The sequence below is a fragment of the Symphodus melops genome, assembly GCF_947650265.1.
Source record: "Symphodus melops genome assembly, chromosome: 1".
Classification (NCBI taxonomy): Eukaryota; Metazoa; Chordata; class Actinopteri; order Labriformes; family Labridae; genus Symphodus; species Symphodus melops.
The window spans coordinates 2,153,857-2,169,708 of NC_136691.1; the positions used below are offsets into that span (position 1 = coordinate 2,153,857).

The 15,852-nt window shown below is 44.1% G+C and overlaps 2 protein-coding genes across 2 annotated transcripts; both read right to left on the reverse strand.

Moving 5' to 3' along the window:
* Positions 1-6,455: 6,455 nt before the first annotated feature.
* LOC306836228 (tripartite motif-containing protein 16-like) lies at positions 6,456-10,206 on the reverse strand. Its single transcript, XM_079363218.1, has 2 exons — positions 9,170-10,206; positions 6,456-8,679 (listed from the first exon to the last, which is right to left on the reverse strand). The coding sequence occupies exon 2, from the start codon at positions 8,456-8,458 to the stop codon at positions 6,785-6,787; it is 1,674 nt and encodes a 557-aa protein (XP_079219344.1). The 5' UTR covers positions 8,459-8,679; positions 9,170-10,206; the 3' UTR covers positions 6,456-6,784.
* Positions 10,207-11,397: 1,191 nt separating this feature from the next.
* On the reverse strand, positions 11,398-15,149 carry LOC306828983 (tripartite motif-containing protein 16-like). The gene has a single exon (XM_079351750.1). The coding sequence runs from the start codon at positions 13,540-13,542 to the stop codon at positions 11,863-11,865; it is 1,680 nt and encodes a 559-aa protein (XP_079207876.1). The 5' UTR covers positions 13,543-15,149; the 3' UTR covers positions 11,398-11,862.
* Positions 15,150-15,852: the final 703 nt, after the last annotated feature.

Genomic DNA, 15,852 nt, shown 5'->3' on the forward strand with positions numbered 1-15,852 from the left:
GTTTGTGAACTGTGACGGAGAGCCTCATTATCCCACTCAGAGCACGTAGCTTTAGCGCTTTAGCGCTTTAGCGCTGACCCTCGAGTTCAGACAAAGTCATACAGAGTGAAAGCCCGTCTCCGAGTCGTGCCTCAAAAACAATCAGCGTAGATCTGTAAATAGAGAGGGATGTTTTCTGGACTGCTTCAAAGAAACGTCGGCTTCTTTTGCTTTAAAAATGACTTCAACTAAAAATCATCCTCTGACAGCCGCGGACCAGTCGGATCAAACAAAACAAAGACCTTCTTTTACAAGAATATCAAAAGAATAAAGAGTCCGACTGTCCCTTACTGTAAGGGGAGAATCAGTGTGTTAACAGCTCTCTCCTTCAATTTGATCATAAAGAGGATTATGAACTTTAAAGACCCCTAAAGGAAAGTTCAGGAAGGATCCTTTTAGGTACACTTTGACTTTTCTGAGACTTTCCCCCGAAGCAGCACAAAGTTAAAGACAAGAAGAGCCGAAGGATGGGAGCGAGAAGAGGACGAAGGGAAATGAAAGCATCCGAGAGACGAGGAAGGAGGAGAGGAGAGGAGGGGACGAGGAGACGATTCACTGCAGATGACACGATGGATCTCAGAGCAGAGAAGCTGGAGCTCTGATGATGTCACAGATGAGACAGTAAATGTGACCATCACATATCAAAGCATCTGCATATCAAATTCATCCACAGATTGTGATATAAAGCCTTCAGAGTCCGATGTAAACAAAGACAAGCCCCTCCCCCTTTTCTTCTTCTCTTGTTTCTGTCAGTCGGAGGACTTCAGCATTCTGCTCTCTTTCCTTTGAATGTTTCACGCTGAACACGTTTGTGTGTTTGTCCAACGATCCAGCCGTGAGCTATGCACGCCCTGCCAGAGCGCAGGTTTGAAATCCTCGTCTTCCGCTCCTCAAAGACACGGACGCTGTTTGTGTCTTTGCTGCACAAAAAAAAACATTTTTTTTTAATCTGCAGAGACGTAAAGGATGAAACAGACTCACGCTGCCGAGTCAGCAATCTGAACTTTTCTGTTTTCTGATGTTTGGCCAGCAGCAGTGGACCATAGCACAGCCCAGAGAGGGCGAGCGAGCGAGCGATAGAGAGAGAGAGCTCCACCTCTGGCTCCAAACAACCAGCACCTCGCGTTGGTTCTTCATCAGCTTTCACAAGAAGCACAAAGCTCACCGGGCTTCAGACAAAGTAGAAGCTCATCGTTGGACCTGATGTTTCACTGTTTTCTGTTCACACATTTTAACAGACAAAAAGGTCGCAGACTCTCTGGATCGCCTCCGTCTTTGACGTCGACGTATCAAACGTGGCGCCTGAAAGCTCGTTGTCATGGAAACGTCTCTTCTCCGTGTTTGATCTGACTGAATGTTTTCTTTCTTGTGCTGCTTCTCTTTGACTCGTTGAATCTGTCGGTTTTCTTCGATTGTGCTCGATCAGCCCGAATGAGACGGACGTGTTTAAAGAACGTCTGATGTCGCTTTTCTTCTTCTTTGGTTTTTTTTTTAAATGGCCTTTTGATTGGTTCCCAAAGTGCTGACGCCAGGTTGACCCTTCACCCACTCTCTTCCTGTTAATGTGATCTCTCTCTCTCTTTACGACGACCTGCAGCAGAGACGCTTCAGACCAACAGATGGCGAGCGTACGAGGCGGCTCGCACCAGCTCGATAACCGGCGTCCTCCGGGTCTCCACTTCCTTATCTCGTAAACAGAAACAGACGCTTCCTCCGTCAGCGTGGCCGATCACGTCTGCGTGCATCCTCACTGATCCTGCCGTGGTGTCATCGTGCAGAAGCACAGCGGCACAGCGGGAGCTTCACGTACACACACACGGTCAGACGTGTGCGCACACACACACACACACACACACACGCTGCGCCCCTCAAAGACGCTACAGTGGAGGCTTTTGTTACTCCTCCAGGTTGAAGAGGAAACATGACAGAGGTGTACATATGGCGGCGGTCTGAATTCAGCTCCGGTTAGCAGCCGGTTGATTGGTTGTCACGAGTAAAGCAGCTTTGAGAGAGAGAGAGAGAGAGAGAGCAAACAGGAAGTGAGTCATATCAGGCGGGAAAAACAGACTAAATACAATGTGTTGATGGATGTCCTCTTCAGGCTTCCGTAGAATTGCAAATCTTTCACCGGACAGAGAAAAGCTTTATATGTGCGAGTAAACTAAAAGTCGTCTTCCCTCCGAAAGCAGCCGAACGTTTCAAACCGCTCGAATCAAGATGTGGACCTGAAGCGTCCTGTGTTCAGTGTGTGTGTGTGTGTGTGTGTGTGTGTGTGTGTGTGTGTGTGTGTGTGTGTGTGTGTGTGTGTGTGTGTGTGTGTGTGTGTGTGTGTGTGTGTGTGTGTGTGTGTGTCGCGAAGCATCATCAAGTATGTGGTTCAGTCAAAACTCGACTGTTTTTGACTCCTCCCCCTTTATGTAGAGTTTCTCTTCTGCTCGTCTGTTTGTTTCCAACATTTCAAAGGAGACTGATTCATACAAAGGGACGCTCAGACTTTGGAGTGGATGCTGCCAAAAAAATCAGTGTGTGCGTGCGTGTGTGTGTGTGTGTGTGTGTGCGTGCGTGTGTGTGTGTGTGTGTGTGCGTACTTTTGGAGCATTCATCCAGCGTCTGTGATCAAAGAGAGCTCCCTGGACTGATGGGAGGCCGAGGGTCGGACAGACGACCCCTCTGTGCGAACGCTTTCATAAACTGCAGACGTGTATTTATGGGGCGCTTCCTGTGCCAGGACGTGCAGCGGGTTTGAATCCCTGTGGAAGATCAATAATCAGTCTGAGGACGATCACTGTCGCTCTCCCACTGTGACGATGATGAGCAGCTGTTTTTATCAACGACTGTAACAGCATGTGTTTTAATAAAGATCTATGTTTTTAAACGCGTCTGCTTTGATTTGTGTTCGTCCACAAAGAAGGAACGAGTCGGACGCTTTGAGCGCAGTGTTTCCCAAAGCGCGGCCTCGTGCTCACGACGCAGTGACGTGTTGAACATGAGGAAGTTCATCGTTGCAGAATCACTTTTTTTTTTTTTCTTGCTTCGTCTTGTTGAAGGAGTCTCCGTTCCTCGCCGGCTCACAGCTCGGGACGAGGAGATCTCTGCTGTTTGTCTTTCAGAGGAGACGCAGAGACGGCGAGCTGAAGGACAGACGACCTCCGTCCTCTGGTCGTTCAGTTCGCACTCCGTCGTCTTCGTCAGCTTCAGGTGAATCAGCTGAACGCCTGAAGAAACCGACTGCAGCGTTTTCATCCAAACGAGAGACACGCGAGGGGCTCATGAAATAATCTGCTTACGTCCCACTGCAGATGACAGAGTGTGTGTGTGTGTGTGTGTGTGTGTGTGTGTGTGTGTGTGTGTGTGTGTGTGTGTGTGTGTGTTTCAGACAGGCACATGGAGGCAGCAGGTTTATAGAAATAATCCGTCATTCCTCATCTCTGCAGCAGCTTATGGATGGGAAGGCAGCAGAGGTTCATCGCTCTCCTCGTGTTTGTTTCTGTCAGTGGTGATGTAAGCGTGTGTGTGTGTGTGTGTGTGTGCGTGCGTGCGTGCGTGCGTGCGTGCGTGCGTGTGTGTGTGTGTGTGTGTGTGTGTGTGTGTGTGTGTGTGTGTGTGTGTGTGTGTGTGTGTGTGTGTGTGTGTGTGTGTGTGTGTGTGTGTGTGTGTGTGTGTGTGTGTGTGTGTGTGTGTGTGTGTGTGTGTGAAGCTGTTCACTGAGCTGACGAGGTGAAAAGAAAGAATCCACCTCAGCTGTCCAGGAAATCTCAATGAAACAAACAGAAACTGTCAAAACTGTAAAGAACGAGTGTGTGCGTCTGATGTCTCACAGCAGGGGGTCATAGATACAGCAGTTGGAGGTTCGGTGCCTTGCTCAAGGGCACCTCGGCAGTGTTCAGAAAATGCCCTGGCGCCTCTCAAACGACCAAACCAACTTCCATATTTTGGGCACCAGGATTTGAACCAGCAGCTCTCTGGTTCCTAATCCACGTCCCTGAGCTCAAATAAATCAAGTTAAAACCCCAAACTGTTTTTATTGTTCTTAATTTCACCGAACCATCAGCTGCTTGGACTCGTTCAGTCCTCCCCTCACTGCTCGGTCTCCGGTTCGTACGAAGACCTCTGCTGCCCCCTAGTGCTCATGGAGTGAACTTTCACACGTCAAGCTTTCAGGTTCAAAGAACTGTGACAGGCTGCAAACTGAAAGTACTGCAGCACTAAAGTAAACGCCCACACCTCCTTATTCTAGTTACTATGGTTACCGTTTAGTGAACGACAGAGCAAACTTAATGGTAAAGGAATATTTTCTTTAATGGCCTTGACACCGACATGTTGAAGTTTTCATTTATTTTTCATGGTTTGTTCCTGCAACTGTGCACACCTGAGATCATATTATGGGCTGTGCACACCTGAGATCATATTATGGGCTGTGCACACCTGAGATCATATTATGGGCTGTGCACACCTGAGATCATATTATGGGCTGTGCACACCTGAGATCATATTATGGGCTGTGCACACCTGAGATCATATTATGGGCTGTGCACACCTGAGATCATATTATGGGCTGTGCACACCTGAGATCATATTATGGGCTGTGCACAGGTACATGTATTTGTATCAGGGTGCACCCCGTCTTAGGCTACAGTCCTCCACGCTGGCAGCCCGGGTTCAAATCCGACCTCTCTCTCTCTCCCTGGTCTCCCACTCTAAATTATTTTATTTATTTATTAATTTTAATGTGTGTGTGTGTGCATGTCACGCCCGTCGCTATCGGCGGGCGTGACATGCACGCACACACACATTAAAATAGGGGGCCATAGGGGGCCAGGCCAGCCTGCATAAATGCTTGTAAATGCTTTTTTTCCTGGATAAATAAAGGTTAAAATAAAAAATAAAAAAATGTCAACACTTTTTCAGGGTTTATATAGCTCCACACTTTGTTAGAGTCAAATTAACACAAGATTAAATCAGTGTTTCAAATAATTAGTTATTAAACAGCAGGCAACCACTGAAGCAAACAAGCAAACAATGAAGGTGCAAAATGTAAACATAAAAACGCTATCATTGCTAAAAGATTTAAAAGTTATTTGTATTCATTGATGGCTTAATGATAAGGGTTAGCTAACAACAAGATACAGCTCGCTAACATTAGTAATGTGCAAATTATTTAATAAAACAATGTAACAAAACGTCAACATCTCTTAAGCTTGTGTTAACCACAGACCTTATTTCAAGCTGTGTCCGATTACGTCACACCGGCGCGACAAGTGCTGTCCCAATTCAGCGGCTCCCTCGAATGCCGCCGAGAAATGCAGCCTTCCTTTCCCCGATTTTGGAGGCTTCAACGGTTGGATCCTTTGCAGCCTTCCCTTCCCAAGATGCATTGCGCGCAACGGTAAACATCAACAATGGCATCCACGGCAAAACCCAACCCAGACCTCCGCAGCTGATACGAATTTTACTTTTAAATGCAAGTGTAACCAAGCGGGTTTAGGATGGATGAACTTTGGGAAAATATAAAATGAAGAAATACGGAGTCTTTATTAAGTTGAACATTCGTCTCCTCCTTTATTGCCGCACACGGCGGGAGCACCCCGCACGGGTCCCCAATCACTCACTTCCGTCCCTTGAACCTTTACAAAATAAAAGCCAACCCGCATAACAAAATAAAATAGCTTACACAGGTATTATATTTCTTCTAATTTATTTCAAAAGCCTGATATGTGTTGATTCCTGCTCACTGATGATGCGGGAGCTGTAACGTTAATGCTGTACCATACTCTTACAGGGCATACAGGTAAGCAACACTAGCTCTGCCTATACTGTACTCTTTAACTGAAAATGTACTCATTAACCTATTACACAGTTTGAAGACTCTGACTCTACTTAAATGAAAACTCAGACTTAGAGAAACAAAATGTGTTTATATTGGAGTCCCAGCTTAGTCTACCTCTGGCCCAGGCCTGAGTACGGCTCTCTCCAATCTTTACACTACAATTGGCAGAATAAGTGAAGTCTCTGATTGGTTCATCAAAACCCTGTCAAAATAAAGATTTGTTCTTATTGTCACTTTAATCTGAAGGTCTGTGTACAACGTTATATTTAGTGTTATCATCTCAACACATGTAATTCATCATAATTAATATGGTTGGCGTCCAATTTCCACCACGAATCAAAAACAGAAAAAAGTTGTTTTGTTTTCAATGAACACAAATATCTCAACTAATCCACTTCAATGACCCCGACTCACATTTGAATAATGATCCCAACGATTTCAAACTTCAACATTTTTTAATCCAGTTAATTTGAAACAACAAAATTCATTCAGCAAAACAAAGAGATTAATCATTCTATACATTTAATTTGAGACGTTTTTTAAATCTAATGTACAAAGTGAAACATGAAAGAAAAGGCCTGCTGCTTTCTCTCTTCAGACCCTTTCATTAAAACAAAAACAATCTGTACTCATTTTAAATCCGTTTAAAGTGAAGAAAAGTTAAAATGTTCATGCAGAGAAAAAGTCAAAATCCTCATGAGCAGTAAAGCCTCCATGACGAAACAGAAACAGCTAAAGAGAGTTATTTAAAGAGACTCAAACATTTACAGAACAAGAGAGAAGAGGTCAAAGTACCGCCCATAAAGTTTGATTGACAGGTGAACCATGTAACCACAATCAGCTCTCAGCAACAAACATGAATAATGATTAAGTTGAAGGATTAAAGTTTAACACACTGTTCCTTTAAATGACTTCTCTCTAATTCACTTTACACAACTCAGCACTAGATCTATAATAAACAAAAAGTCCAGCATGTAGAGGCTGAGTGAATGTGGTCTGGACTCTGTGGAGGAGAGTCATGGTTTTAGAGATGCTGTAGAAGGACAGAATACCTGCTCTGCGATCCAGGTACACTCCTACTCTGGAGGACTGAGGACCTGAGACAGGAGTCCTGACATTGTTGTAATAAAAGTTATAACTGTTCTTGTCACAATATAGCATCCAAGATTTGTCATTGCCTCCAAACACACACTCTCTCCCTGCTCTGCTGATATTCTTGTATGTGACTGCTACATAAACTCCTCCTCTCCACTCCACCTCCCAGTAACAACGTCCAGTCAGACTCTCTTTACTCAGGACCTGACGACATCCAGTGAATCTTTCTGGGTGACTAGAATAAGACTGGGTCTGATCTGTAAATGTTACTTTTCTATTCCCATCAGATAATAACAGATATGTGTTTGCTGTGTTTGGATCCAGTGTGATGTCACATGAATATTGTAAGAACTCAGCTCTGGTCTTGAGCTCCGGTTCTGGTTCTGGTTCTGGCAGTAAAACATCCACTTCAGTCAGTGTCTGTGACATGTTTGTCCATTTGTCTGTCAGGACGTCCTGTAGTTTATCTCTGACTTCTGACACAGCTGCTGTCACGTCCTCAAAGTACCTCAGAGGACGGATCTTGATGCTGGATGAGTGTGTAGATTCACTGAGTGCTGACACTGAGGGGTAGTCCTGTAGAAACTGGATGTGGTCCTGTGTGTGTGACAGCTTCTCCATCTCAGCGTCTTTCCTCTTCAGCTCAGTGATCTCCTGCTCCAGCTTCTCCTGACGCTCTCTGACTCGACTCACTTCAGTTTGCTGCTGGGATCTGACCTGCTGCTTCACATCAGAGCGTCTTTTCTCCATGAGACGGATCAGCTCAGTGAACATCTTCTCACTGTTCCTCACTGTTTTATCAGCAGAGCCATTGATAGCCTCCACCTGCTGTTGGAGCAGCTTCACATCTTTCTCTCCGTCCTGGATTCTCTGCTGGATGTTTTGTCGACTCACCTCGAGCTCTCTCTGCTTCTCGCTCCTTTCTGCTGCAGCTGAGACTGTGTCGTGTCCTTTGTGTTCGTCCATAAAGCAGAGGTGACAGATAGACTGCTGATCAGTACGACAAAATACTTTCATCACCTCATCATGACGAGAGCACACGTTCTCCTGGAGCTTCTTTGAGGGCTCCACCAGCTTGTGTTTTGCATAGGCAGGTGAATCATAATGAGGCTGGAGGTGATTCTCACAAAATGAGATCAAACAGACCAGACAGGACTTACAGGCTTTCAGTTTCCTCCCGGTGCAGACATCACAGGCCACGTCTTCATATCCAGCATAGCAGTGATCTGCAGGAGCAGCTTGGAGTCCAGTCTTCTTCAGCTGCTCCACTAAACCTGCTAACATGGTGTTTTTCTTCAGGTCAGGCCTCGGTATGAATTCCTGTCTGCACTGAGGACAGGTATAGACTGCCTTATAATCCTCTGTATCCCAGTGGCCTTCAATACAGTTCATGCAGTAGCTGTGTCCACAGGTAAGAGTCCCCGGATCCTTCAGGAGATCCAGACAGATGGAACAAGAGAAGGATTCCCGGTCCAGCTGAACTCCTTTCTGCGCCATTTCTCCTCTCTGTAACAATGACTGTGTGAGTTTCACTTCCTCATAACTGGAACAAGTTTCACCTCTTATCTACAAAGCATGTGTCTGTGCAGTGACTGTGCAGCTCTTGATGGTCACACCCATCTATAAACTGTAGATCTGAAGGGGAGGGAACCAGGAAATACTCGGTCAGGGTGCAGCAGGCTGCGTGTGAGAGCAGGAGAAGGAGGGGTCATCAAGCTCTGCTTCACACCAGGAAGAGGAGCAGCGCCGTGAAAAGGAGAGAATCAATAAACATGTTTATAAAAATATATCACACTGTACAAAAGCACACATTTACACAATTTCCTAAGTTTCAAAATGAATAGAGGTGGAGGTAGGAAGTGCACGTCTTATTTCACCAGTTTAGTTTCACTACAATGAATCATTCTCTCACAAATATAAAACTATCAAACTCGTATCGAGCTCATAAAAGTGCACGAGTCAAAACACACAAGACAGTAAAAGATCTTTGAAACACATCTTTCCTCATGTGAAACAGAAGAGAACAGAACAGCTACACACGACACAGCCCGTCTCCTGGAACACCTGCTGTTCACAAACTTCACTCTTAGCTTCCTCAAACATTCAAACTAAAGCGTGATGAAACTCTTTACGTGTCAGGAAGTTATTTCAGACATGTTAGCCGTGTTTATGACCACAAACATACCTGAAAAGGAGAGAAATACTCACGAGAGTGATTCAGTGATGTTTCCTCATCAAGAGCATTCAGTAGAATGAGGGAAACACCGCATGTGGGCCGAGACAAAAGCAATCGATCCCAGATAGTAAACTCAGTAGATCACAGATAAATGTCACAAAAACTTTATGTTAACAATAATGAATCAAGTAAATCGAGTCTGTTCAACAGTTTTTGATCTGTTCTTCAGTGTTTTATTCTAAACTTTTGGGTCATCACTTTTTAACTCGTCACTTTGGTGTGGCATGGTTTGTTTTAATAGAGAACAAATATTTGCCCCCCCTTTAAAATTTGAGGTTACTAAAGGTTAAACTCTGAAAACATAATCAAACTACTGTTTCACTGCCTGTAGGCTATTGTGGTTAAGTGTGTGTGTGTGTTTGTGTGTGTGTGTGTGTGTGTGTGTGTGTGTTGCCGCGGATGTGCGTCTAAAATAGCGGCTCCCGATAGAAACAACTCTGGTTGCTAAATATGAAGCTAGTGACTTTGTGAGTGTAAGATAACTTTTCAGAGCTACATGGTAAAGACAATAATAGTGAGAACAAACGGTGTGTAGCATGATAAACTAAGCCATAGTTTGAGACTGTGTATTAGCTGTGTAAAATGTCGAGTAGGCTATGCTAGGCTAATATGGTCTATACATGCTAATTCCCGCTTATATGCTAGCGCTACAGCCTGTCTTATCAGCTCAGTCAAAGTTAGGTCGTCTTGGTCAAGATTAAAAGAGTTTTTCAGAGTATAATGATAAAAAGAGTTTGCATAAGAGACAGTGTTGAAAGATATCATAATGTCTGTGAGAATATTGTGAGAGTAATGCTGTATCTGGGTGTGTATTAAAAACGAGTAAAGTTACATTAAAGTAGTTTAAAGGCAGAATTCACAACAGGTTAAAAACAGTAAAAACAGAGATAAAAGACTATTAAGACAATATTGATTTAATGTGAACCTAATGCATGTGGTTGTCTTGGTTTTCATGATTTCAGTTCATGCATTAGTCAACTGTGTAATAGGTTAATGAGTAAATTTACAGTTAAAGAGTACAGTATAGCCAGAGCTAGTGTTGCTTACCTGTATGCCCTGTAAGAGAATGGTTAATGTGTTTAGAGTAATTAACCAGGGTATTTTCACTAAGGAATGGTTGAAATGAGACTGAGTATCAGTAGCTGACGCAGGTAGAGCAGAAGTAGTCGTCAGTATGTGATGAGTTCCAGTGTGCACGCGACGGAGAGAGCTGCTGATCTAACTGTCTTGTTTCATATTTCTACAGTTCTACAGATTTCTACAAAAATAAATGTGTTGCACCAAGGATGGGCGTGACTTCATTCTTGAACCTGTAACACTGGCCTTCTTGTTAAACTGTCAGTGGCAGTATAGTCAGGAAGTCATTGTTGTTATCAGAGGAAATGTTTTTGGATGAAAAAGTTGCACATTCTTCCTTTAAGTACTGAATTAAAAATGTAAGAGAGATAAGTGCACAGAGTGTCGATACTGTGAGAGTTTTCTGTCAGTCGACTGAAGCATAGAGGGCGCTGTGATCAGCTGCAGAGGAGGTTTACACTGCGCTGTATATCACTGTGTCATCGAGTGTGACCTTAAAGACGAAAAGGGACAAAGTCAAACTCATGAATGAAATTAAAGGGAAACATGAAATAACAAATAATGTAAATCACAGCGACACTAAATAACCACATTACAGCTTTGGATTCTGTAAAGATGAATGAAGCTTTTATGATCACAGACTTTTCTGTCTTCTGGTCCTGACTTTGAGGAACACTCTGCAAACTTTGAAGACTCTGACTCTACTTCAATGAAAACTCAGACTTAGAGAAACAAAATGTGTTTATATTGGAGTCCCAGCTTAGTCTACCTCTGGCCCAGGCCTGAGTACGGCTCTCTTCAATCTTTACACTACAATTGGCAGAATAAGTGAAGTCTCTGATTGGTTCATCAAAACCCTGTCAAAACAAAGATTTGTTCTTATTGTCACTTTAATCTGAAGGTCTGTGTACAACGTTGTATTTAGTGTTATCATCTCAACACATGTAATTCATCATAATTAATATGGTTGGCGTCCAATTTCCACCACGAATCAAAAACAGAAAAAAGTTGTTTTGTTTTCAATGAACACAAATATCTCAACTAATCCACTTCAATGACCCCGACTCACATTTGAATAATGATCCCAACGATTTCAAACTTCAACATTTTTTACTCCAGTTAATTTGAAACAACAAAATTCATTCAGCAAAACAAAGAGATTAATCATTCTATACATTTAATTTGAGACGTTTTTTAAATCTAATGTACAAAGTGGTGAAAACATCACATCAACATGAAAGAAAAGGCCTGCTGCTTTCTCTCTTCAGACCCTTTCATTAAAACAAAAACAATCTGTACTCATTTTAAACCCGTTTAAAGTGAAGAAAGGTTTAAATGTTCATGCAGAGAAAAAGTCAAAATCCTCATGAGCAGTAAAGCCTCCATGACGAAACAGAAACAGCTAAAGAGAGTTATTTAAAGAGACTCAAACATTTACAGAACAAGAGAGAAGATGTCAAAGTACCGCCCATAAAGTTTGATTGACAGGTGAACCATGTAACCACAATCAGCTCTCAGCAACAGACATGAATAATGATTAAGTTGAAGGATTAAAGTTTAACACACTGTTCCTTTAAATGACTTCTCTCTAATTCACTTTACACAACTCAGCACTAGATCCATGATAAATATAAAGTCCAGCATGTAGAGGCTGAGTGAATGTGGTCTGGACTCTGTGGAGGAGAGTCATGGTTTTAGAGATGCTGTAGAAGGACAGAATACCTGCTCTGTGATCCAGGTACACTCCTACTCTGGAGGACTGAGGACCTGAGAGAGGAGTCCTGACTTTGTTGTAATAAAAGACGTAACCGTTGTTGTAACAATATAACATCCAAGATTTGTCATTAAATCCAAATTCACTCTCATTCCCTGTTCTGCTGATATTCTTGTATGTAACTGCTACATAAACTCCTCCTCTCTTCTCCACCTCCCAGTAACAACGTCCAGTCAGACTCTCTTTACTCAGGACCTGAGGCCATCCAGTGAATCTGTCTGGATGACTAGAATAAGACTGGGTCTGACCTGTAAATGTTACTTTTCTGTTCCCATCAGATAATAACAGATGTGTGTCTGCTGTGTTTGGATCCAGTGTGATGTCACATGAATATTGTAAGAACTCAGCTCTGGTCTTGGGCTCCGGTTCTGGTTTTGGTTCTGGTTGTGACAGTAAAACATCCACTTCAGTCACTGTCTGAGAGATGTTTGTCCATTTGTCTGTCAGGACGTCCTGTAGTTTATCTCTGACTTCTGACACAGCTGCTGTCACGTCCTCAAAGTACCTCAGAGGACGGATCTTGATGCTGGATGAGTGTGTAGATTCACTGAGTGCTGACACTGAGGGGTAGTCCTGTAGAAACTGGATGTGGTCCTGTGTGAGTGACAGCTTCTCCATCTCAGCGTCTTTCCTCTTCAGCTCAGTGATCTCCTGCTCCAGCTTCTCCTGACGCTCTCTGACTCGACTCACTTCAGTTTGCTGCTGGGATCTGACCTGCTGCTTCACATCAGAGCGTCTTTTCTCCATGAGACGGATCAGCTCAGTGAACATCTTCTCACTGTTCCTCACTGTTTTATCAGCAGAGCCATTGATAGCCTCCACCTCCTGTTGGAGCAGCTTCACATCTTTCTCTCCGTCCTGGATTCTCTGCTGGGTGTTTAGTCGACTCACCTCGAGCTCTCTCTGCTTCTCGCTCCTTTCTGCTGCAGCTGAGACTGTGTCGTGACCTTTGTGATCGTCCATTAAACAGAGGAGACAGATAGACTGCTGATCAGTGCGACAAAATACTTTCATTTCCTCATTGTGACGAGAGCAGACGTTCTCCTGGAGCTTCTTGGAGGGCTCCACCAGCTTGTGTTTTGCATAGGCAGGTGAATCATAATGAGGCTGGAGGTGATTCTCACAAAATGAGATCAAACATACCAGACAGGACTTACAGGCTTTCAGTTTCCTCCCGGTGCAGACATCACAGGCCACGTCTTCAGATCCAGCATAGCAGTGATCTACAGGAGCAGCTTGGAGTCCAGTCTTCTTCAGCTGCTCCACTAAATCTGCCAACATGGTGTTTTTCTCCAGGTCAGGCCTCTCTCTGAAGGTCTTCCTGCACTGAGGACAGCTGTAGTTTTTCTTGTCCTCCTCTTTATCCCAGTGGCTTTCAATACAGTTCATGCAGTAGCTGTGTCCACAGCTAAGAGTCCTCGGATCCTTCAGGAGATCCAGACAGATGGAACATGAGAAGGATTCCCGGTCCAGCTGAACTCCTTTCTGCGCCATTTCTCCTCTCTGTAACAACGACTGTCTGAGTTTCACTTCCTCAGAACTGAAACAAGTTTCACCTCTGACCTACAAAGCATGTGTCTGTGCATGTGACTGTGCAGCTCTTGTTGGTTACACCCATCTATAAACTGTAGATCTGAAGGGGAGGGAACCAGGAAATACTCGGTCAGGGTGCAGCAGGCTGCGTGTGAGAGCAGGAGAAGGAGGGGTCATCAAGCTCTGCTTCACACCAGGAAGAGGAGCAGCGCCGTGAAAAGGAGAGAATCAATAAACATGTTTATAAAAATATATCACACTGTACAAAAGTACACATTTACACAATTTCTAAAGTCTCAACATGAATAGAGGTGGAGGTAGGAAGTGCACGTCTTCTTTCACCAGTTTAGTTTCACTACAATGAATCATTCTCTCACAAATATAAAACTATTAAACTCGTATTGAGCTCATAAAAGTGCACGAGTCAAAACACACAAGACAGTAAAAGATCTTTGAAACACATCTTTCCTCATGTGAAACAGAAGAGAAGAGAACAGCTACACACGACACAGCCCGTCTCCTGGAACACCTGCTGTTCACAAACTTCACTCTTAGCTTCCTCAAACATTCAAACTAAAGCGTGATGAAACTCTTTACGTGTTAGGAAGTTATTTCAGACATGTTAGCCGTGTTTATGACCACAAACATACCTAAAAAGGAGAGAAATACTCACGAGAGTGATTCAGTGATGTTTCCTCATCAAGAGCATTCAGTAGAATGAGTGAAATACTGCATGTGGGCGGAGACAAAAGCAATCGATCCCAGATAGTAAACTCAGTAGATCACAGATAAATGTCACAAAAACTTTATGTTAACAACAATGAATCAAGTAAATCGAGTCTATTCAACAGTTTTTGATCTGTTCTTCAGTGTTTTATTCTAAACTTTTGGGTCATCAATTTTTAACTCGTCACATTGGTGTGGCATGGTTTGTTTTAATAGAGAACAAATATTTGCCCCACCTTTAAAATTTGAGGTTACTACAGGTTAAACTCTGAAACCATAATCAAACTACTGTTTCACTGCCTGTAGGCTATTGTGGTTAAGTGTGTGTGTGTGTGTGTGTGTGTGTGTGTGTGTGTGTGTGTGTGTGTGTGTGTGTGTGTTGACGGTTGCAGATAGAAACAACTCCGGTTGCTAAATATGAAGCTAGTGACTTAGTGAGTGTAAGATAACTTTTCAGAGCTACATGGTAAAGACAATAATAGTGAGAACAAACGGTGTGTAGCATGATAAACCAAGCCTTTGTTTGAGACTGTGTATTAGCTGTGTAAAATGTCGAGTAGGCTATGCTAGGCTAACATGGTCTATACATGCTAATTCCCGCTTATATGCTAGCGCTACAGCCTGTCTTATCAGCTCAGTCAAAGTTAGGTCGTTTCAGTCAAGATCAAAAGAGTTTTTCAGAGTATTATGATAAAAAGAGTTTGCGTAAGAGACAGTGTTGAAACATATTGTAACGGTTCATGTTGTAAAGTCAGTAGTTGATATTGTGTTCATAATTCCGATTATATGGAGAGTCAGTGAATGCACCAGCGAGAACGTGTTGAGTCACGCTGTTATTTGAACACTCTCGTCGTCCTTTAACGTCCGGACGGAAGCTACATTGGTGTCAGTAGTAAAGCTACGGAGTTAATTAGCCGCTAGCGTTAACTGCAGCTATGCAGCTTGCCGACAGCATGGCTTCCCCGCAAGAGTATACCAGCACTCGACCTAAAATGAAGGAGGAGGTGGCGGACAGCGACTACGGCGATATGTGGAGCCGTGATGCAGACCACATGGAGCGCCTGAGACAATCAACCAGGAGGCTAGCTGCCGATGCCAGGTTCGGCTCTTCAGGTGGGGAGGAGCAAGCTGGCGCCAACACGTGCGACTCTGCGCGGGATGGGAACGTGCGTGGCGGTACCCCCATGAGCCGGCTTCAGGTGAAAACGCCAAAGTACTCCGGTACGGCGGACTGGGTTGCCTTCCATGCCCAGTTTGAGCTGCTAGCACGTGCCATGGGCTGGTCTGAGGCGGATAAGGCACTCCAGCTTGCCCTTTGCCTCACTGATGACGCGCTGGCATGCTTGTTGCTGCTTAGTCCGGCTAAGAGGGATGACTACAGGGCTTTAGTGGGTGCCCTGCAGCGGCGTTTTGGGCAGTGCGGCCAGCCTGGGGTTGTTCGTTCTGAGCAGTCTAACCGACAGCTGGCTAACGACATAGAGATGCTGGCGAGGAGAGCATACGCCCACATGTCCGCTGATGTACAGAGTGAGCTAGCCCGGGACC

What these genes read in the sequence shown, in the direction of transcription:
- LOC306828983 (XM_079351750.1), bottom strand. Translation starts at nt 13,542, where the DNA reads ATGGCGCAGAAAGGAGTTCAGCTGGACCGGGAATCCTTCTCATGTTCC.
- LOC306836228 (XM_079363218.1), bottom strand. Translation starts at nt 8,458, where the DNA reads ATGGCGCAGAAAGGAGTTCAGCTGGACCGGGAATCCTTCTCTTGTTCC.